Source organism: Talpa occidentalis, unplaced genomic scaffold, assembly GCF_014898055.3.
Source record: "Talpa occidentalis isolate TD23 unplaced genomic scaffold, MPIMG_talOcc4v2.1 talOcc4.13, whole genome shotgun sequence".
NCBI classification, from domain to species: Eukaryota; Metazoa; Chordata; class Mammalia; order Eulipotyphla; family Talpidae; genus Talpa; species Talpa occidentalis.
The window spans coordinates 9,472,308-9,488,273 of NW_023601322.1; the positions used below are offsets into that span (position 1 = coordinate 9,472,308).

Consider the following 15,966-nt stretch of genomic DNA (forward strand, 5'->3'; position numbering starts at 1 on the left):
TGTTACTTTCCTTTGACTGCTGTATAACCAACTTCTTTATCATCTAATCTTTAATAGATGAGGGTATATGTTTTTTAATTGAAGAAAGGCTAAGTAATATTTTTTAAGTGAAGTATTAATTTTGAAGTACGTGCTTTTTATAAAATAACACATTTTATGTCACTTCTGTGAGAATTACAGTATGGAATAGGTCAGGAATTATTCTAGTAAGTCAATTTAATAGCAGAGTCCAAAATAATTTTGTTCATTTCTAAGACCATATTGTAAGCTATCCTTTAATAGTTACTAAGGAAAAACATTTTGCAGTTGTCATAAACTACAGTGGTATGTGAGAAGATGAATTAAAATATCCTCATTATTTCTTGCTTCCCATTGTTCTGTGAGTTCTCTTGTCCCTGTGAAGCCCCTTTTTGTCCTTCTGCATTATAAATGCAGATTCTTATTGTATGAGTAAATGCCCTTAGTCAAACATGTATGTTGTAGCTACAGATGCTATGTTTGCTTAGCTATTTTTCATATTTTTTGTAAATTTATTCAAGTCATGCTAAGAATTATGATAGTATCCATGAGTATTTTAAAAATCAAGCTGTAGAAATAAGGTGAAGATAGTTAAAAATTGTGAGAAATGACAACCCCACCCCTACACTATCTTTATTTTAAGAATTTTATTCCTATTATACCTGTGTATCCACTTTGCTATTTCATCTTGGTTAAACCACATGAATGGAAGACTTTCTACTGAGTAAAATGGCTACTATTTTGATATTATATGTGTTCAGTAAATATCTTAAGAAAATTTTAAATTGTGAATTGTGTTTTAAAACAGAATGGGTGCAGGCTTGCTGGTTCTTCTGCTGTCCCTGTTTGTTGTAGCATCACTGGTAAAAAGAAAAAAGAGCTTTGTAAATGGAGAACTGTTGTTGCATCTATTACAGGTCAGTTATACATTTTCTATACTATGTTACACTGACAATATACAAAAATGTATCTTATACATTTATATTTAATCATGTTGTTCTTAAGATGCCATAGTATCTTCTGCTTAAGATACTACATGGAAATACATTCTTTTCTAAAAGGTATGAAATAGCAAAAAGGTCAATAGGAGGTAGCTCAGTGATGCCTAGAGGGCAGAGGCTACAGAGATGTGGTCTATATTGACTCAAAAATTTACCTGAAAGAGGCCTCCTCTGGACTGAGATTCTGTGTTGTCCTCATTTGGCTTAGGAAAAGGTAACTTTGAAGTAAAAGCAGCCTGTGCATGTTTATCTGAAGAAAAACCACTTTAAGATTTTATACAACATCTTAGGAGAAAATAAACTTGATGCTAGTTGGTGGCTCTGGTGTGGTGAAAATACTGTGAACTTGATGTCTCAAAATAGTGTCGTTACCCAGTCACACTACATGTTAGATGTGTGATTTTCAGTAATGTAAATTCAGTATGCTTGTTTTTAATCTACACAGATAATACCTAATAGCTTGTGAGAATTCAAAATTGAGTAATGTCATCTATGAAAATACAGCTTTTTCACAGACAAGAGTAGAAACCACTTTTTTTCTTTTAAACCATTTTAAAAAAATAAAAATACATCTAGAACAGTGACCAAAAAAAAAAAACCACAGCTTATATAAGTCTTCTCCAAAACTCTCCTCGGAACAGAACTGAAATAAGAAAGTATTTCCAAGAACACTCTGAAATAAAAATATGCAACACTTAACAGATGTTAATTCATTCCTAGAGAACATGTAAAAGAAGAGATATTTTGTCAAAGATCCTATCTATTTTTTACTTTTCATGGTACATGACTGGCTCTTCACTCAATATGAATAGCTATGACAGAATTTACCTGTTGTAACAAGCACTTTGAATGTAGTGAATATTTCTGAATCTCAACCTCTAAGAGCCAGGAATATCCTGTTAAAATTCTTAAGAACTTTGCTAAATGTCCTCCTGAGTGTAAGGTAAATCTGCTTTGAAATCCCTCTTTACACTATTAATTTGCATCAATTTCCTCTGCTGCGGGGTATATTTTTCATTGATGTCTTTTCACATTTTAACATCTCTGAAATGAGAATGTCGTACAATGTACAGGAATCTAGGATTATGTCATAGCTTTATTGGTAGCATTTTTTTCCCTTTTAATTCACTGACAATATAAGATAAAATATATTTTTATATAAAATATAAAGATATAGGTGAATTCTATCACTAGGAGATTACTAATTCTATCGCTAGGAGATTACTAATCTGTTTTCTAAGAGAGTTCACAGCCATAGCTTAACTCATTTCTTAAAATGGCAGTTATTCCACTAGTTCAGGGGTCAGCAAACATTTTTACTAAAGAGCTAGACTCTAAGTTTTTTAGTCTTGTGGGTCACATGGAGTCTGTTGAAAATGTTCAGCTTAACTATTATAGTACAGAGGAAGCTATAATCCACATGTAAATGAATGGCAATGACTTTGTTCCAATAAAACAGAATTTTCAGAAGAGATCAACCATCTACAGGCTGTAGTTTCCCAGCTCTATGCCAGTTTCTCTATATTCCCTGAAGAATATTATACTCCTTGTATTTCAGCGCCAGCCAAATACTCAGATCACAAATACATGCTGAATGAATAAATGGATATGACTGTAGGCAAGGATGGAAATGAAAGACACTAAACCATATACACTAAACTTTACATTTCATCACCCTCTGCATTTCCATGATTTAAGAAACCTTCAAGATTAATAATGAATATTTCGAAGTATAGATTGTGTCAATGATTGCCAGCTTACTCTTGAAAGTGTAAAGTGCCTCATTTCATGTTTGCTTAGGGAAGATCTGTGCTGAGTGCAAGTGTTTTAACTCAGCCTTGGCCTCAGAAGGTTAGCTGATTGAATTTCAGTAGCAATTTGGCCAAATTCCAGTTGATCAAGCACTTTCCTAAGTATTCTTTCTAATATGTAAATTAGTACCTCACCGCTTTTCTTTTATTCACATGCTCTGTGTTTGTTTTCAGATGCTGAGCACAGTGCTTTCCATGTGCGTTGTGCTTAGCACCAATAACAGTCTACTCAAGAAACAAGGACTGCCTCTTCTGAATCAGATCATTAGCTGGACAATATTAGGTAAGATGTCAAGCAAACAAATGGGATAACTTTACATCAAGTTATATCTTAAAATTTTCCATTTACATCTATGTTATTATTATAGAAAGACATAATGTTATTGCAGGGAAATAATAACCAGCTATTATTTCTATCCTCTGCTGGAATCTGCAAAGAAAATTAGAACTTTGCTGAGCATTCACATGTTAATAAGAATTACTTAATAGAATTATTTATCAACTGATAATAAGACTGTGCACAGTGATAAAAATCAAAGTAATTCCAAAGAGAGCCTGTGAAGAGATTCTTAATGCTGAAATTCATGTCAATGCATAAATTCTTACACAAAGACTAGGAAACAGTTAAATTTTACCTGTATTTCTCTTGCTGAAAATAGCATTGATAAGTTACCCCCTAACACATTATATGTTTTAAAAAGCCAGGCGAGTGTTTCTAAACATGTCTCTCTATAGTACTCTGAAGGATGTTGGAGCAGATACATGATTTAAGGGCCAGGGTTTTGCCTCCCAACTGGAAGCCAGTAACAATCTTCAAGTCTAGATTTTTCCTTTATAAAACACACTATGTGGGTTGTGCAGGCACTTGAGCGCAGCACTGTGAAGCTGTCTGCAGCCTCTTGAGTGCCAGTTTGATCCCCGCTGGCCGTGGAGCAACCCACATGATGAGTGGACCTCTCCTGTCTCGCCCCCTGCTCCCCTCAGCAGTGTATTTCGTCACTCAGCCTGTTCTGTTCCCTACTCTGTCTCTGGTGAATCCTCTCACTCTCCCACACATCTGGCCTGTACCCCGGTTCTTGTATAAATAAATAAATCTTAAAAAATAAATAAATAAATAAATAAGACACTGTAATTCCTGGGAATGGTGTGACTTCCAATTTAATCTTTATTTTTTTTAATGATTTTTTGTTGTTGTTCATCGTTAAAAAGAAAAAGGTGTTTGGTTGGAATTTCACCTTAAGAGGAATAAGAGATAGGGGTGTGTTTTTTTTTTTTTTCTTTTCTTTCTTACTCCTAAGATCCAAGCAAAGGCTTAAAGCTGCAACAGGAAGTAGACATGTATCTCCTAAAATTTTGATTGTTTAATTTTCTGAACACCTTGCTCAGTGTTTAAGTTGAGGTTATACTTGGACAAGCATGCCTATGTTTATATTTGTGATTTCACCTTGCCTATGTAAATTTCGTTTCATCATGGGCATTTTGCAAGTCTTTACTTTTAAACTATCTCCATTTGCAGAGTTACTATTTATGTTCATTCTGCATGTACAATATTAATTAATGCTCCTTTATTTTAAAGATTTGCTTTTGGTTTGTATGATGTTCTGGCAGTTCTGGTACCTGAGAGTAATAGACCAAATCCCTGGTCACCTGGAGCCCCTATTCTGCAGGGACACTGTTGGGTGGGGCACTAATATTCTAGTGAGGCGACGCTATATGTGAGCATCTCTCATGGTAACATATTAGCTTTCAAACCCACAGACAAGCCAAAAATGATGAATGGAGCTCTAACATTAAAGGGAGTCTTTCTCTTAGTCTGCACACCTTCACAATTATACGGTCACATACAGCACACCCAGCAGATGGACAATGTATGGCAGATAATAGATAGAATTCCATGTCCTTAACATTGCAGCCCCTCTCTTGCTCACTACAAGCCTCTGTGGAGCCTGGCTCAACTCCTTAGTTTTCTTTCCTATTGAAGGATAAACTACAATGAAGAAGAGAAACAAACAAACAAACAAAAAACCAGAATTTGTACATACATCATTATACCTTATTTTTATATATCTAAACCTTCTAAAAAGATAAAAATTTAAAAATGTACACTTACCAGAATTACAGAAAACTTCGAGTGCTTTTCCTTTATCTGTTATTAGTATATATGTGTATAAAAATACTTAAATACCAGAATCAATATTTTTATCTCTTCTACCATTCTCATGTTAATTTTTCAATTGACTTAGTAATGTCCTTTATGGTATTTTTCCTTTCTTTGTTTTTCATGACATTGACATTTTCAAAAAATATAGTCAGCTTCAACCAACCCTCCCCTCAATGGACTGTTACTCAATTTGTATTGTCTGATGTTTCCTTGTAATTAAATTGAGGCCAGGCATTATTGGCCAGACTACTGCATAAGTGATGTTGTATCCTCCTTAGGGTCACATTGCGAGGCACATGATCTCTATCTGTCCCTTATTGGTGATGTTAATTTCCATCACCCTATCAAGGGGTTGCCTAGTCTTTTCACTGTATATTTATACCATATATTTAATGTTTTTTCCCCCCTCCCTTGCAACTAATCAGCTCTCTGGGGAGACACTCTAAGACCAACAGATAATCTTCTCATCAAAATTTCTTCCTAAATATTTGCACATTTCCTTTCCAAAGCAGACCCTGGGGAGGGGGTATGTGTACTGCCTCCTCTCCCCACCCCTCATTTCGTCTGCCCTTCTCCATTAAAGTAGTTGCTTTCTTATCCAGTGGGGGAAGGTTACTTTATTTATTAAGATTAGTCCTAAGAGCACAAGGGACTACGGTGATGGTGTATGGGTGATTTGGTGGTGGGAATTTTATGGGGACTACATCTGAGAAAAGAAAGCAGCCATTGTAAAAAAATGAACAATTATGTAAAATATATATAAATAAATAAATTATTTAAAAAAGAAAAAAGATTACTCCTGTTACAACTCACATGTATGGTGAAGCCCTTTTGTCTCTGATTTTCTAAGTAGCATACTATAACTTTCAGTGCAGTTTGTAGTGGGAAAACTTGGAGGAAGAGAGGGTTACAATAGATCAATTTCTGGGATGTAAATGCCTAATTAAGAGAAGAGTTGCTGACTATTCAGTAGTATTTTTATCATATTTTTTATTTGCATTAGAAAATAACATTTGGAGTTAATAGAACAGTGAGTTAGGCTGACTATAAATTAAGAAAATCTGAGCAAATTGTTGTTAAACCAGTGAAATGTAATTTTCATTTAGACTGTGAAGTTTCAAATTTCTTACAAAAATGATCAAGTTAGTGTCTTGTTTTAAAGCAACGCAGACAAGAAATGCTATAAACAACGGTAGATTATTCAGTGCCTCTAAAGTCCTCAGTTGTGGCCCTAGTGCTGACACTGCCCTGGTTTGTTTTATTGCAGCCTCTTCCTTCATCTTGCCACTGCTGAGTCCCATGGTTCTCTTTGAGCGATTGTTCAGCATATTTCTCTCCTCGATGGCCACCTATCTACTGCTAAGCACAGGGTAGGAACAAACTGCTTTTCAATTTCAAGTAGCAAGTTTTAAATAATGTATTGAAAATCCCTATGAGTTTAACCTCTCAAAATGAAAAGTGTATAAATCTTGAGGAAGAAATTATATGCTTTTTAAGAATTGTATATGACAATCTCAATTCTTTAGTTTTCTTTTTCCTACCATTTTCATGGTACCACCGGTTATCTTTGTCTTTGTTTATTTCCTAAAGTATCACTATTGGTGATAATAAAGTATTTTAAATAATCAGTTTAATAATTATAAAAGATATCAAAACCTATTATCATAAGCATATTTAAGAAAAAGTAAAAATTTACTCGTAAATACAGAATACTGATGAATATGATCTTATTAATGAATGTATTAAGAAATATATTTTTCAACATCAAAAAGTGTATTTACCTTTGTAAAGAAATTTAATTAGGCTATGCTCAAAACAGCACTGTCTAATAATTTCAATTACTGTAGTTTTCAGTGTTAAGTCAGTTTTGCAAAATATCATCTACCTGTTATTGTTCCATGTCACTATTTTGAAAGACATGGTGGGTTCACTATGGAAATTAGTGAATAGTCATAATTACAGGATATTTAAAAGAAATGCAGATATATTACTTTATAGAAATCAAGTAATAGTAATCCTAAATTCTAACAATGCATTCTTGATTTAATGAATAAAAATTGATTTTTAACCAGCATTTATTTTTATGCTAATGTATAATTGAAAATAGTTATATTTTAAGTTGTTAAACCTTTCCCCTGAAATTTTATTCATATGCCCCTTTGCTTAGCAAACTATAAAACAAAGGTAAATGTCTTTTTAGCTTGTTCACTTTGCAGAGACCAAACTAGCAGGCCCTAATTTAGTAAGGTTTTATCATGTGTACTGTGAGCTGTGATGACATTTTATTGATATTTCATTTTATTAATTCAAGTATGCAGGCTTGATAGAAAAATATTGATTGTCTAAAGTCCCATAGGAAGATTGTGTCAGATTTATTTACCTCATTTTCACAAAAGAAAATAATCATAGTTTATAGTTTTTGAAGGAAGATAAGTCTGCAGCACTATTCGTAGAACTATTTGTGTCCTTATATATTAGGAAAGAATAATTTGATATTTAACTACAAATATTTTAATAATCATAATCCTTTTTTGCTTAGCATTTACACCTTCTTGATTCAGTTAGCCAACAATTGCTCATTTTCACATCTCCAGAGTCCTGAGCACTGGACAGATATATAAGCCAAACAGTCCATCCCAGGTGTATAGTAGAGTTGTAAGTTGCTATAAAATAAGGATGTTATTTTCCAATATAAAATGCAGCAGTTTATTGTGAGTTAAATTGTAACTTGTTTGACATAAAGAATGACTAGAGAAAGAATTCGAGTAGGGGAGCTGAATTGATACCATCAGTGATTCATGTGGAAGTTGAACTAAATTTTGAAGAATGGCATTCTAAATCTTTGTTTTCAATTATTTTTTTAATCCTTGTAAAAGTAGCATAATCACATCTAGGATAGTAGGAATAGAGAAAAATCATTATTAACCCACCCCTCTTGTTAATGTTCTGGTTTATTTCTTTCCAGTCTTACCTCATATTTGTCTTTTTATCATAGTAGTAATCCTTGTACTATTTTATATTTTTTTCCCTACTCAACATTATTATAGAAGCTTTTTCCCATATCACTTACAAGCTTCCTAACTTGCATTTTAATAGATAGTTGATATTTTCCAGTGTGGCTGCACCTTGTACTTAGCTATCATTCTGCTATCATTTTGTTTGCTGCTGCTTTTTATTGTCATGACTAGTATTTTGAGTTATGTTTTTATATATAAGATTTTATACAGTTTAGATTATTTCCTTTGTTCATGTCTCAGATGTAGTATAGGTGGGCCATAGAGTATGAACTTTTATTTTTAAACTTTTGCCTTAAGGACAAGACAAATTTATAATAACACTGGCAGTCTTTGGGGGATCCTATTTCATCAGAGAATATTAGAGTTCCTTTTCCATTATGCTCTTGTCAACATTTTTTAAAATATGGGTAAATATACCTTCCTTCCTATTAGTATCCCATTATTTTAATTTCTACATCAGTTATCAATAAGGTCAAACAGGGGCCTCCCCTGGTGGCGCAGGTGGTTGAGCGCAGCACTGTGAAGTTGTCTGCAGACTCTGCAGCACGGGTTCGATCCCGGCCTGCCAGCAAGAATCCCACACGGAGTGGCAGACCTCTCATGTCTCGCCCGCTGCTCCCCTCAGCAGTATAGTTCAGTCAGTCTGCCTGTTCTCCCCACTCTGTCTCTGGTGAATCCTCTCACCTTCCCGCGCATCTGGCCTGTACCCCAGCTCTTGTATGCATGAATAAATAAATCTTAAAAAAAAAAATAAGGTCAAACATATTCTTAGATTTATGGGCTCTTTTTTCTTCTTGAGATGTTTCTGTTCCTACGTTACACTCATTTAAAAACATTTGGGACATTTTCTTTTCTGTGTATATTAATAATATTACTTGAGTCACCTCTTTACCATTTTCTTAATATTTTCTTTGTTTTATGTATATCTATAGATTACTTATGAATGAATTTTATTTTTAAATTTTTTTTAAAGATTAATTTTTTTATGCATACAAGAGCTGGGACACAGGCCAGAGATGTGGGGGGGTGAGAGAATTCACCAGAGACAGAGTGGAGAACAGAACAGGCAGACTGACTGAAATATACTGCTGAGGGGAGCAGCGAGTGAGACAGGAGAGGTCTGCCTCTCCTGGGTTGCTCCCTGGCCAGCCGGGGATTGAACTCGTGCTGCAGAGGCTGCGGATTGCTTCATAGTATGGTGCTTAACCCCTTGCACCACCAGGGAGGTCTTTATGAATAATTTTAAATATACCTACCATTTTAAAGACATAATGATCTCAAGATTTGATAAATTTCAAGAAGATAGTGTTGGAATTGATATTTCAATGTAACTTCTCTTCTTCTGGAAAGTTTAGAAAATATAAATTTTGTGATATTATGACTTAGAAGTGTTAAAAGGATTGTTTTAATTTTGAGAAATACCTCAGTATAAATTTACATTTATATATATATTTTTTAAATTTCTTCCACTCCTTTTGCCCATTTAGGTATGAAGCTCTCTTCCCTTTAGTGTTGTCATGCTTAATGTTTGTTTGGATACACATGGAACATGAAACCCTACAACAATCTGGTATTTCCTGTAAACAGAAGGTAGTTTGTCAGCCACTGTAGCATTTATTTGAGAATATTAAAATATTTGCTGTTCTATAATGAAGCTATGTTATTTCATCTGCAATCATTCCACTTGAAATTTTATACTACCAATGGCATTAATAATTAAGTTAACAAACAGTTTGTAAGAAAATTTTTCACTTAGTAAAAAAAGCATGATTTTTTTTGTTTTATAGGCATTGTACAGGTTGGACTTTTCTTAGACCTTATTTGAGAATCACCGATGTAAAAAAATTAATGTATGTAAAGAAATGGAGGAGAAAAAATGTCATTTATTGTATTTTCCGCATCTAACTTTTTTCCTCCATTTTATTTTAATTGGAAGAATGTTTATTTTGTTACAAATCAGTTTATAAATTTGATCATAAGGTGACATTTACCTAGTGTTGTTTTTCCTTTCTAGTCATCCTAGTCCAAAATGCTTTCTGTCACCTTAGTGATTGGGCCTCAGTCAAATTGTAGACTGTTTATACACGGTATACTTTTATTTGACTAAAAGCCAGCCTCATTTTAAGGGCATGATTATCATTTGGAGCTACAGAATTAAACTGATGTCTATTGCCTTTGTTTTAGAACTGAAGTAATTATAAGAAAGTGGTGATAGAGTATTTATAATTTTATCGCGGTCAAATAAAATGAATAATGCAGAAAAACACCTTCATGGTTGATCCATCCTTAACTGGTTCCAGTTGAGTTTACAGGAGTAATTGGTAATTTAGAATAATTAATTTCAATTAAAAAGAAACTTTATTGAAGTATTTGAATAATTACTGGCTGTTAACTTTTAGCCAGAGAATATTAATATATGAAAAGCAGTTTTAATGCAATTTAAGTAAATGGTCAGATTGTCCTTAATATTAAGTACTTTAATATTAAATAATAATACATTTAAATTGAAGGTCATTGTATCTTTTTTAAGTCTTTTATTTATTTGTTTGTTTATTCTTTATTGAAGTAACAGTGGTTTACCTCTGTAAACCAAAACACTGTATATGGTTTGGGGAAAGACTGTGCACACATCCTCAGATTATGAAATCTGTGTAATGAAACATTTCATTATTATGAAATATTTTTCATAATATTTCATTATTATGAAATAATGAAACATTTCATTATTATGAAATCATACAGCATTTGTCTCTTTCCTCATGACTTATTTCATTTAGCAAAACCCACTCTAGTTTCATCCACATTGCTGCAAATGGCAGAGTTCATCTTTTTTCATAGCTGAGTAGTATTCCAAAAAAAGAGAACACTTCACAGATTTGCATATTATGCTGGCAATGGGGCCATGCTAATCTTCTTAGTCTATGTGCTGCCAAAATAAGCACTTAATTCTTTTTTTTTTTGGTAGCAGAAATTACATCAGTCTTTTTCTAGAAAAGAGTATTAAAGCATTCTGGAATTTATTAGGAGAAAAAAAACTTATTGGGAAATCACACTGGAAAATTCCCTTATTCACCCACCAGGTTTTCTTTTTATGGGGGAGAGGTACTAAACAAAGTGTACCCGTCATGTTGAAATTGAGTAACTTTCTATTTTACCAATGACAGGAATATTTTGATTTTTTTTATAAAGTGAAAATTATTTGTCTACAAATAGAATTAGCAGAGAAACAAGGAAACAAAGAAATATTTAATTTTGCCATGCTTTTAAAAAATACCACAATATAACTGGGTTTGAGAAGGGCTCTAAGACCTTTACATTGTGAAGAGCAGAAGAATTCTATAGGGATTTAAAAGGGAAGCATTCATATGGGATAAGAAAAAGCCCAGTTCTCACTTTCATTGCATATGAGACCATGCTTCAACCCTGTAAACTATGTTATTAGCAACATATTTTACCTTCTGGCAGATTTTATTAAGGAATAATTAAGCTACAAGAAAACATTTGTTTTTGATTTTTTTTTGGTCAGTACAGGGTATCTTTCTAACTATTATACCTTAACCTGCAAGTTTGCCTTTGAGGATAGAAGTAAACTGTTATTGTGCATTCATATGTTTCTTATTACCTTATAGGTCAACAGTATCCAGTTTGCCTACAATACTGATATAACCCAGTTTCGACAGCTCTGTCTAGATGACATCAGGAGGGCCTTTTTCCTTGTATCCTTTGTTTGAACTTTTGTTTTAAGGAGCCACAACCTCCTGTTTCATGAAGTAAAAAAGACATGGAGGTGTGTCTGTCCATTACATAGCAGTGGTTGTTACCTTAGCAGCCAGTTTATTCCCTTCTCAGCATAAGCTTCACATAGTTCACACATAGAAAAAATGTTGAAACTATAGAACAACAAACAAATTGATATGTATTTCTGCTATCCAAGATGTTAACAAATAGTCACACATACATACATTTTTTAAAAATTAAAACATCACAGTTAAAATTAAAGTCACGTGTCTCTGCTGAAGCTGAACTCTCAGTGGTCTGCATGGTCTTCCTGAGAGTGCAACTTAAGCAGAGAAAACCACTCTGAGAGCTACTCCTCCAGTGTTGACCGAGTCTCTCCTGACCTTAAAAACTATGTATCAGGCCCTCCCCAGTGGCGCAGCAGGTTGAGCACAGCGCTGTGGAGCTGTCTTCAGTCTCTGCACCACGAGTTCGATTCCTAGCCGGCCAGGAGATACCCACATGGCACGGCAGACCTCTCCTGCCTCGCCCACTGCTCCCCTCAGCAGTGTTTTCAGTCTGCCTGCCTGTTCTGCTCCCCACTCTGTCTCTGGTAAATTCTCTCACCCTCCCGCACCTCTGGCCTGTACCCCAGTTCTTGTATAAATAAATAAATCTTTAAAAAAAAATAAACCATATATCAGACATCCTACTGGGCCTCACCAAACATGTTCCTAAACTGACAACAACTGCCTACCCCTCTCTAAGTCACCCCTGCAGGCTTCATCTCATCTAATGGCATCAGCATACTCTCGCTGATACTACCCTAGCCAGCAAACTTGTCACATTTAGTTGCTCTTTGTCCAGTTCTAAAGTGCATCTTTCTACCTTCATTCTTGCTTTCCCCTCCCACCCGTACCAGTTCAGACCTACCTCGCCACACATGGACTAATGAAACAGCTTCCTCATTGGATCTCCAATCATCTGTTTTCCTGTCTGAATCTCTGTCACTGGTATTTCTTGATTATGTCATTCACCTAAGTGATACATTCATTGTCATTGTCTCACACTAAAGTTCAAGGCCTCATTCTCTCCACAGTAAAATTCAAAGCTTTTTATTAGTATGCCTCCAATCCAATTTGCCTGCATCTTTCAGTATCTAACAGTAAACCCTATGCTTCTCTCAAAATGACTCTGTCATTTTCCCACTGTTCCTCTTGAAACAACCCCCCCCATGTACTTATACAGAATGTCATAATCTTAGTCACTAAATACACTTCATTCAAAACTTATTTAATTCACATTTCTGCCTGTGACATATACTAGACAATAAATGTTGATTAGTTGATTGGTTGAATGAATGGATTCATGAGTACATTGAAGACGCAAGTCACCAAATGAAATGACACTTTTTCATTGAAAGTTGTCATGATTCATATTTCCTCTTCAGGGTTTCTATACCACTTTTGTGTGTGTGTCTATAATAACAAAAACAGCTAATATTTATGAAGCCCTTTCAGTGGGCTAGGCACTATTTTAAGTACTAACTTAGCAGTAAGTTCTTAGATACTAACAGAAAAATAGCTACTTTTGATTACTGCACTAATACAAGTTTAAGAAATGTCAGAGAAGATGTTGAATATTTTCCTATGTCTCATTCTCTATTGAATTGTTGTCGAACATGGTATCTTATTTCTTTCTGAGCTTTCAAAAAAACCTAGCACATTTCACATGTAGTGGATATAGAACATGTGTATATGAACAGTGTTGAAGCTGATAATGTCTATCACATACACTGGGCCCACATTCTCCTTTTGAAAAAACCATTAGCAGCTAACTACACATAGAATAAAACAACTAGTTCATGTTAAAGAAGAGGAAAATAGTAAACTTCCCAAGGTGCCTGATGACAAGTGAGGGTGACCTCCAGGCCTGCTTGTTCTTAATACTCGGCTTCTTCAATCTAGTTCTTTAAAATGCAGTCACAGACATCGGTGGAGCATCCATTTACAGTTTATGATCCCCTGCCCAAGTGAAAATGCAGATTGCCCTCATGGTAGAATAGGCATATCTTTTCTAAATGAAAGGAAATTTTTATGATTTCTGACTCACGTTGGCATTTCCTTAACCTTATTTAGGTTTTCTTCTTAATGACAGCATTTTTTGGAACTGGAAATATAGCTTCTATCAACAGGTAATTTTAAATGAACATAGCCTGTGTATAACCAAAAATAATACAAATTGGAATTTTGTTCTATACCTTGCTTTTGGAGATTGGTATCTATTAGTACAAACAGACCACCTCATTCCTTTTAGTGACTTTGTAATATTCCTTGATGTGAAGTATGCTTGTGTTTTAGTAGCAGTAGATTTCAAAAATTAGCTTAAGCAGTGTTTTAGCAGAACAGTCTTTTAATGTTATAATGTGGATTCTAAAATCCTTTTTCGGTATGTTGTTTCCTTAGTTTTGATCTTGCCTCAGTCTATCGCTTTGTGACCGTGTTTAGTCCATTTGTGATGGGAGCCTTGATGATGTGGAAGGTTAGTTCTATTTTCTTATTTTATGAAGACACTGATTTATTAAGAATAGGAACTAATTGTGACATTGAGATTGTGTGATATTAAAAATATTAGGTCATATGCCAGTTACATAGCTGGGAACGAAGATAGCTCCTCAGACCCTGTTGAATCCTGATGGGACTCTCTAGCTGTTGTTCCAAAATATAGTTAATCTTTTTGCTACTTTTAAGTACATTTAACTTCAAATGTGTAAAGATTCATATGTTACTCCTGGAAAATCCTATCAAAGGAGATTAAAATCTGTGGGGAAATGCAGTGCATTGCTTCTCACTACTCTGAGGCACCCCAAACCATGTTTCCTATCCAAAAGACTGTCAACATATAATCTTTTCTCATTCTCCAACATATAATCATGTCTACCTAGAAATGATTCATTCATTCACTGAGTGTTTACATTCAGTAACATGCCCTGTACCAGCTGCTCCTGGGGGTACTGAAACAATGACACATGCTCAGCTTTTCAGGGGTTCAGACGCTCTGCGTTTTTTTCTTATGCTCATCTTACTCCCTCTACCATAACACCCTTGGCACATTTTATGTAGTTAATATATTTTTTGATTAAATAAAATACCTAATATGTATCTCAAATCTAATTGCCTCTGTTCAATCACAGAAGTAGTAATTATTAAAGGTTATATGTCTCTTATTAGGGTTAATAATTTTTTGTCACTGTACAAAAACAGATGTGATTTTAAGAAATGTTAGAATGATGTTCAACATTTTCCCATGTTCCATTCTTTATTGATTTTTGAAATGTAGTTTCTCATCTTACAGTATATACAAAAATTGAATCATTGTTGTACACCTGAAACTAATATAATGTTATATTCAATTACATCTCAATTAAACAAAAGCATGTATTGTTTTCTTGATCTTATTTACATTTTTTAATGTGGTTGTTCTTTTTGTGGCCTATTAAAAACCATGGATCTTTGAAAACAAGAAAAAAAGACAAACAAAAGTTTAAATTAGAATGCCCAATATCAGTGAACTTAACTGATAGAATGTGCTTGATAACTTTTTTCAACCTATGTGAATGTCCCCTGAGCTCTGTTTGAGTTACATATTCTTTACCTGCAAAAGAATCTTATGCAACTTAATCATTTCTTTTCCATAGCTTTCCCCTCCCATCTTTTTTAAATCATCAAGTATATATGCACACACATATGCATACATGTATGTATTTAAATTGGTCATTGGAAATCAGTATCTTAAAATATCTTACTAGCTCTGGATTATGGATTTTTAACTAATATAGATTTTATTACACCTTTCTCTATTTTTTCAAATTTTTTTACTGTCATATGAATTTTATAATAGAAATGATTTTTTATTAAAATAAAATAACTGAAAGCAATGGTGAAGCAGCTAAACCAGCTGGTTTTGGGGATCTATGAATCAAATTATCGGGTTCCATAATTTATTTGATTTTGGCATTCTGTGCTTTTCATGACCTCTTGGAATCATTTGAGCATGGTCATTAATTATAATGAATTAAATAGAATGAAAATTTATAATGGGTTTTATTGGGATGTGTGTTGATGTCGATTGCCTTTTTATACCACGTTTGCTATTGAGTCCATTTTTAAGTTATATCATGGCTTTATTTCAATGTTTGTTTTTCAGTAATACATAATAAAAGTTATCTGAGAAATTGAAAT

At 33.9% G+C, this 15,966-nt stretch overlaps 1 protein-coding gene across 4 annotated transcripts in view; it reads left to right on the forward strand.

Moving 5' to 3' along the window:
- Nucleotides 1-15,966, forward strand: part of PIGN (phosphatidylinositol glycan anchor biosynthesis class N) — a 93,441-nt gene that overhangs the window by 42,333 nt on the left and 35,142 nt on the right. For all 4 annotated transcript variants that reach the window (XM_054694000.1, XM_054693999.1, XM_054694002.1 and 1 more), the window contains exons 20-26: nt 827-935; nt 3,005-3,113; nt 6,259-6,361; nt 9,496-9,598; nt 11,638-11,724; nt 13,864-13,919; nt 14,191-14,266. In XM_054694000.1, the coding sequence (XP_054549975.1) occupies nt 827-935; nt 3,005-3,113; nt 6,259-6,361; nt 9,496-9,598; nt 11,638-11,724; nt 13,864-13,919; nt 14,191-14,266 (643 nt within the window). The remainder of the gene's footprint in view (nt 1-826; nt 936-3,004; nt 3,114-6,258; nt 6,362-9,495; nt 9,599-11,637; nt 11,725-13,863; nt 13,920-14,190; nt 14,267-15,966) is intronic.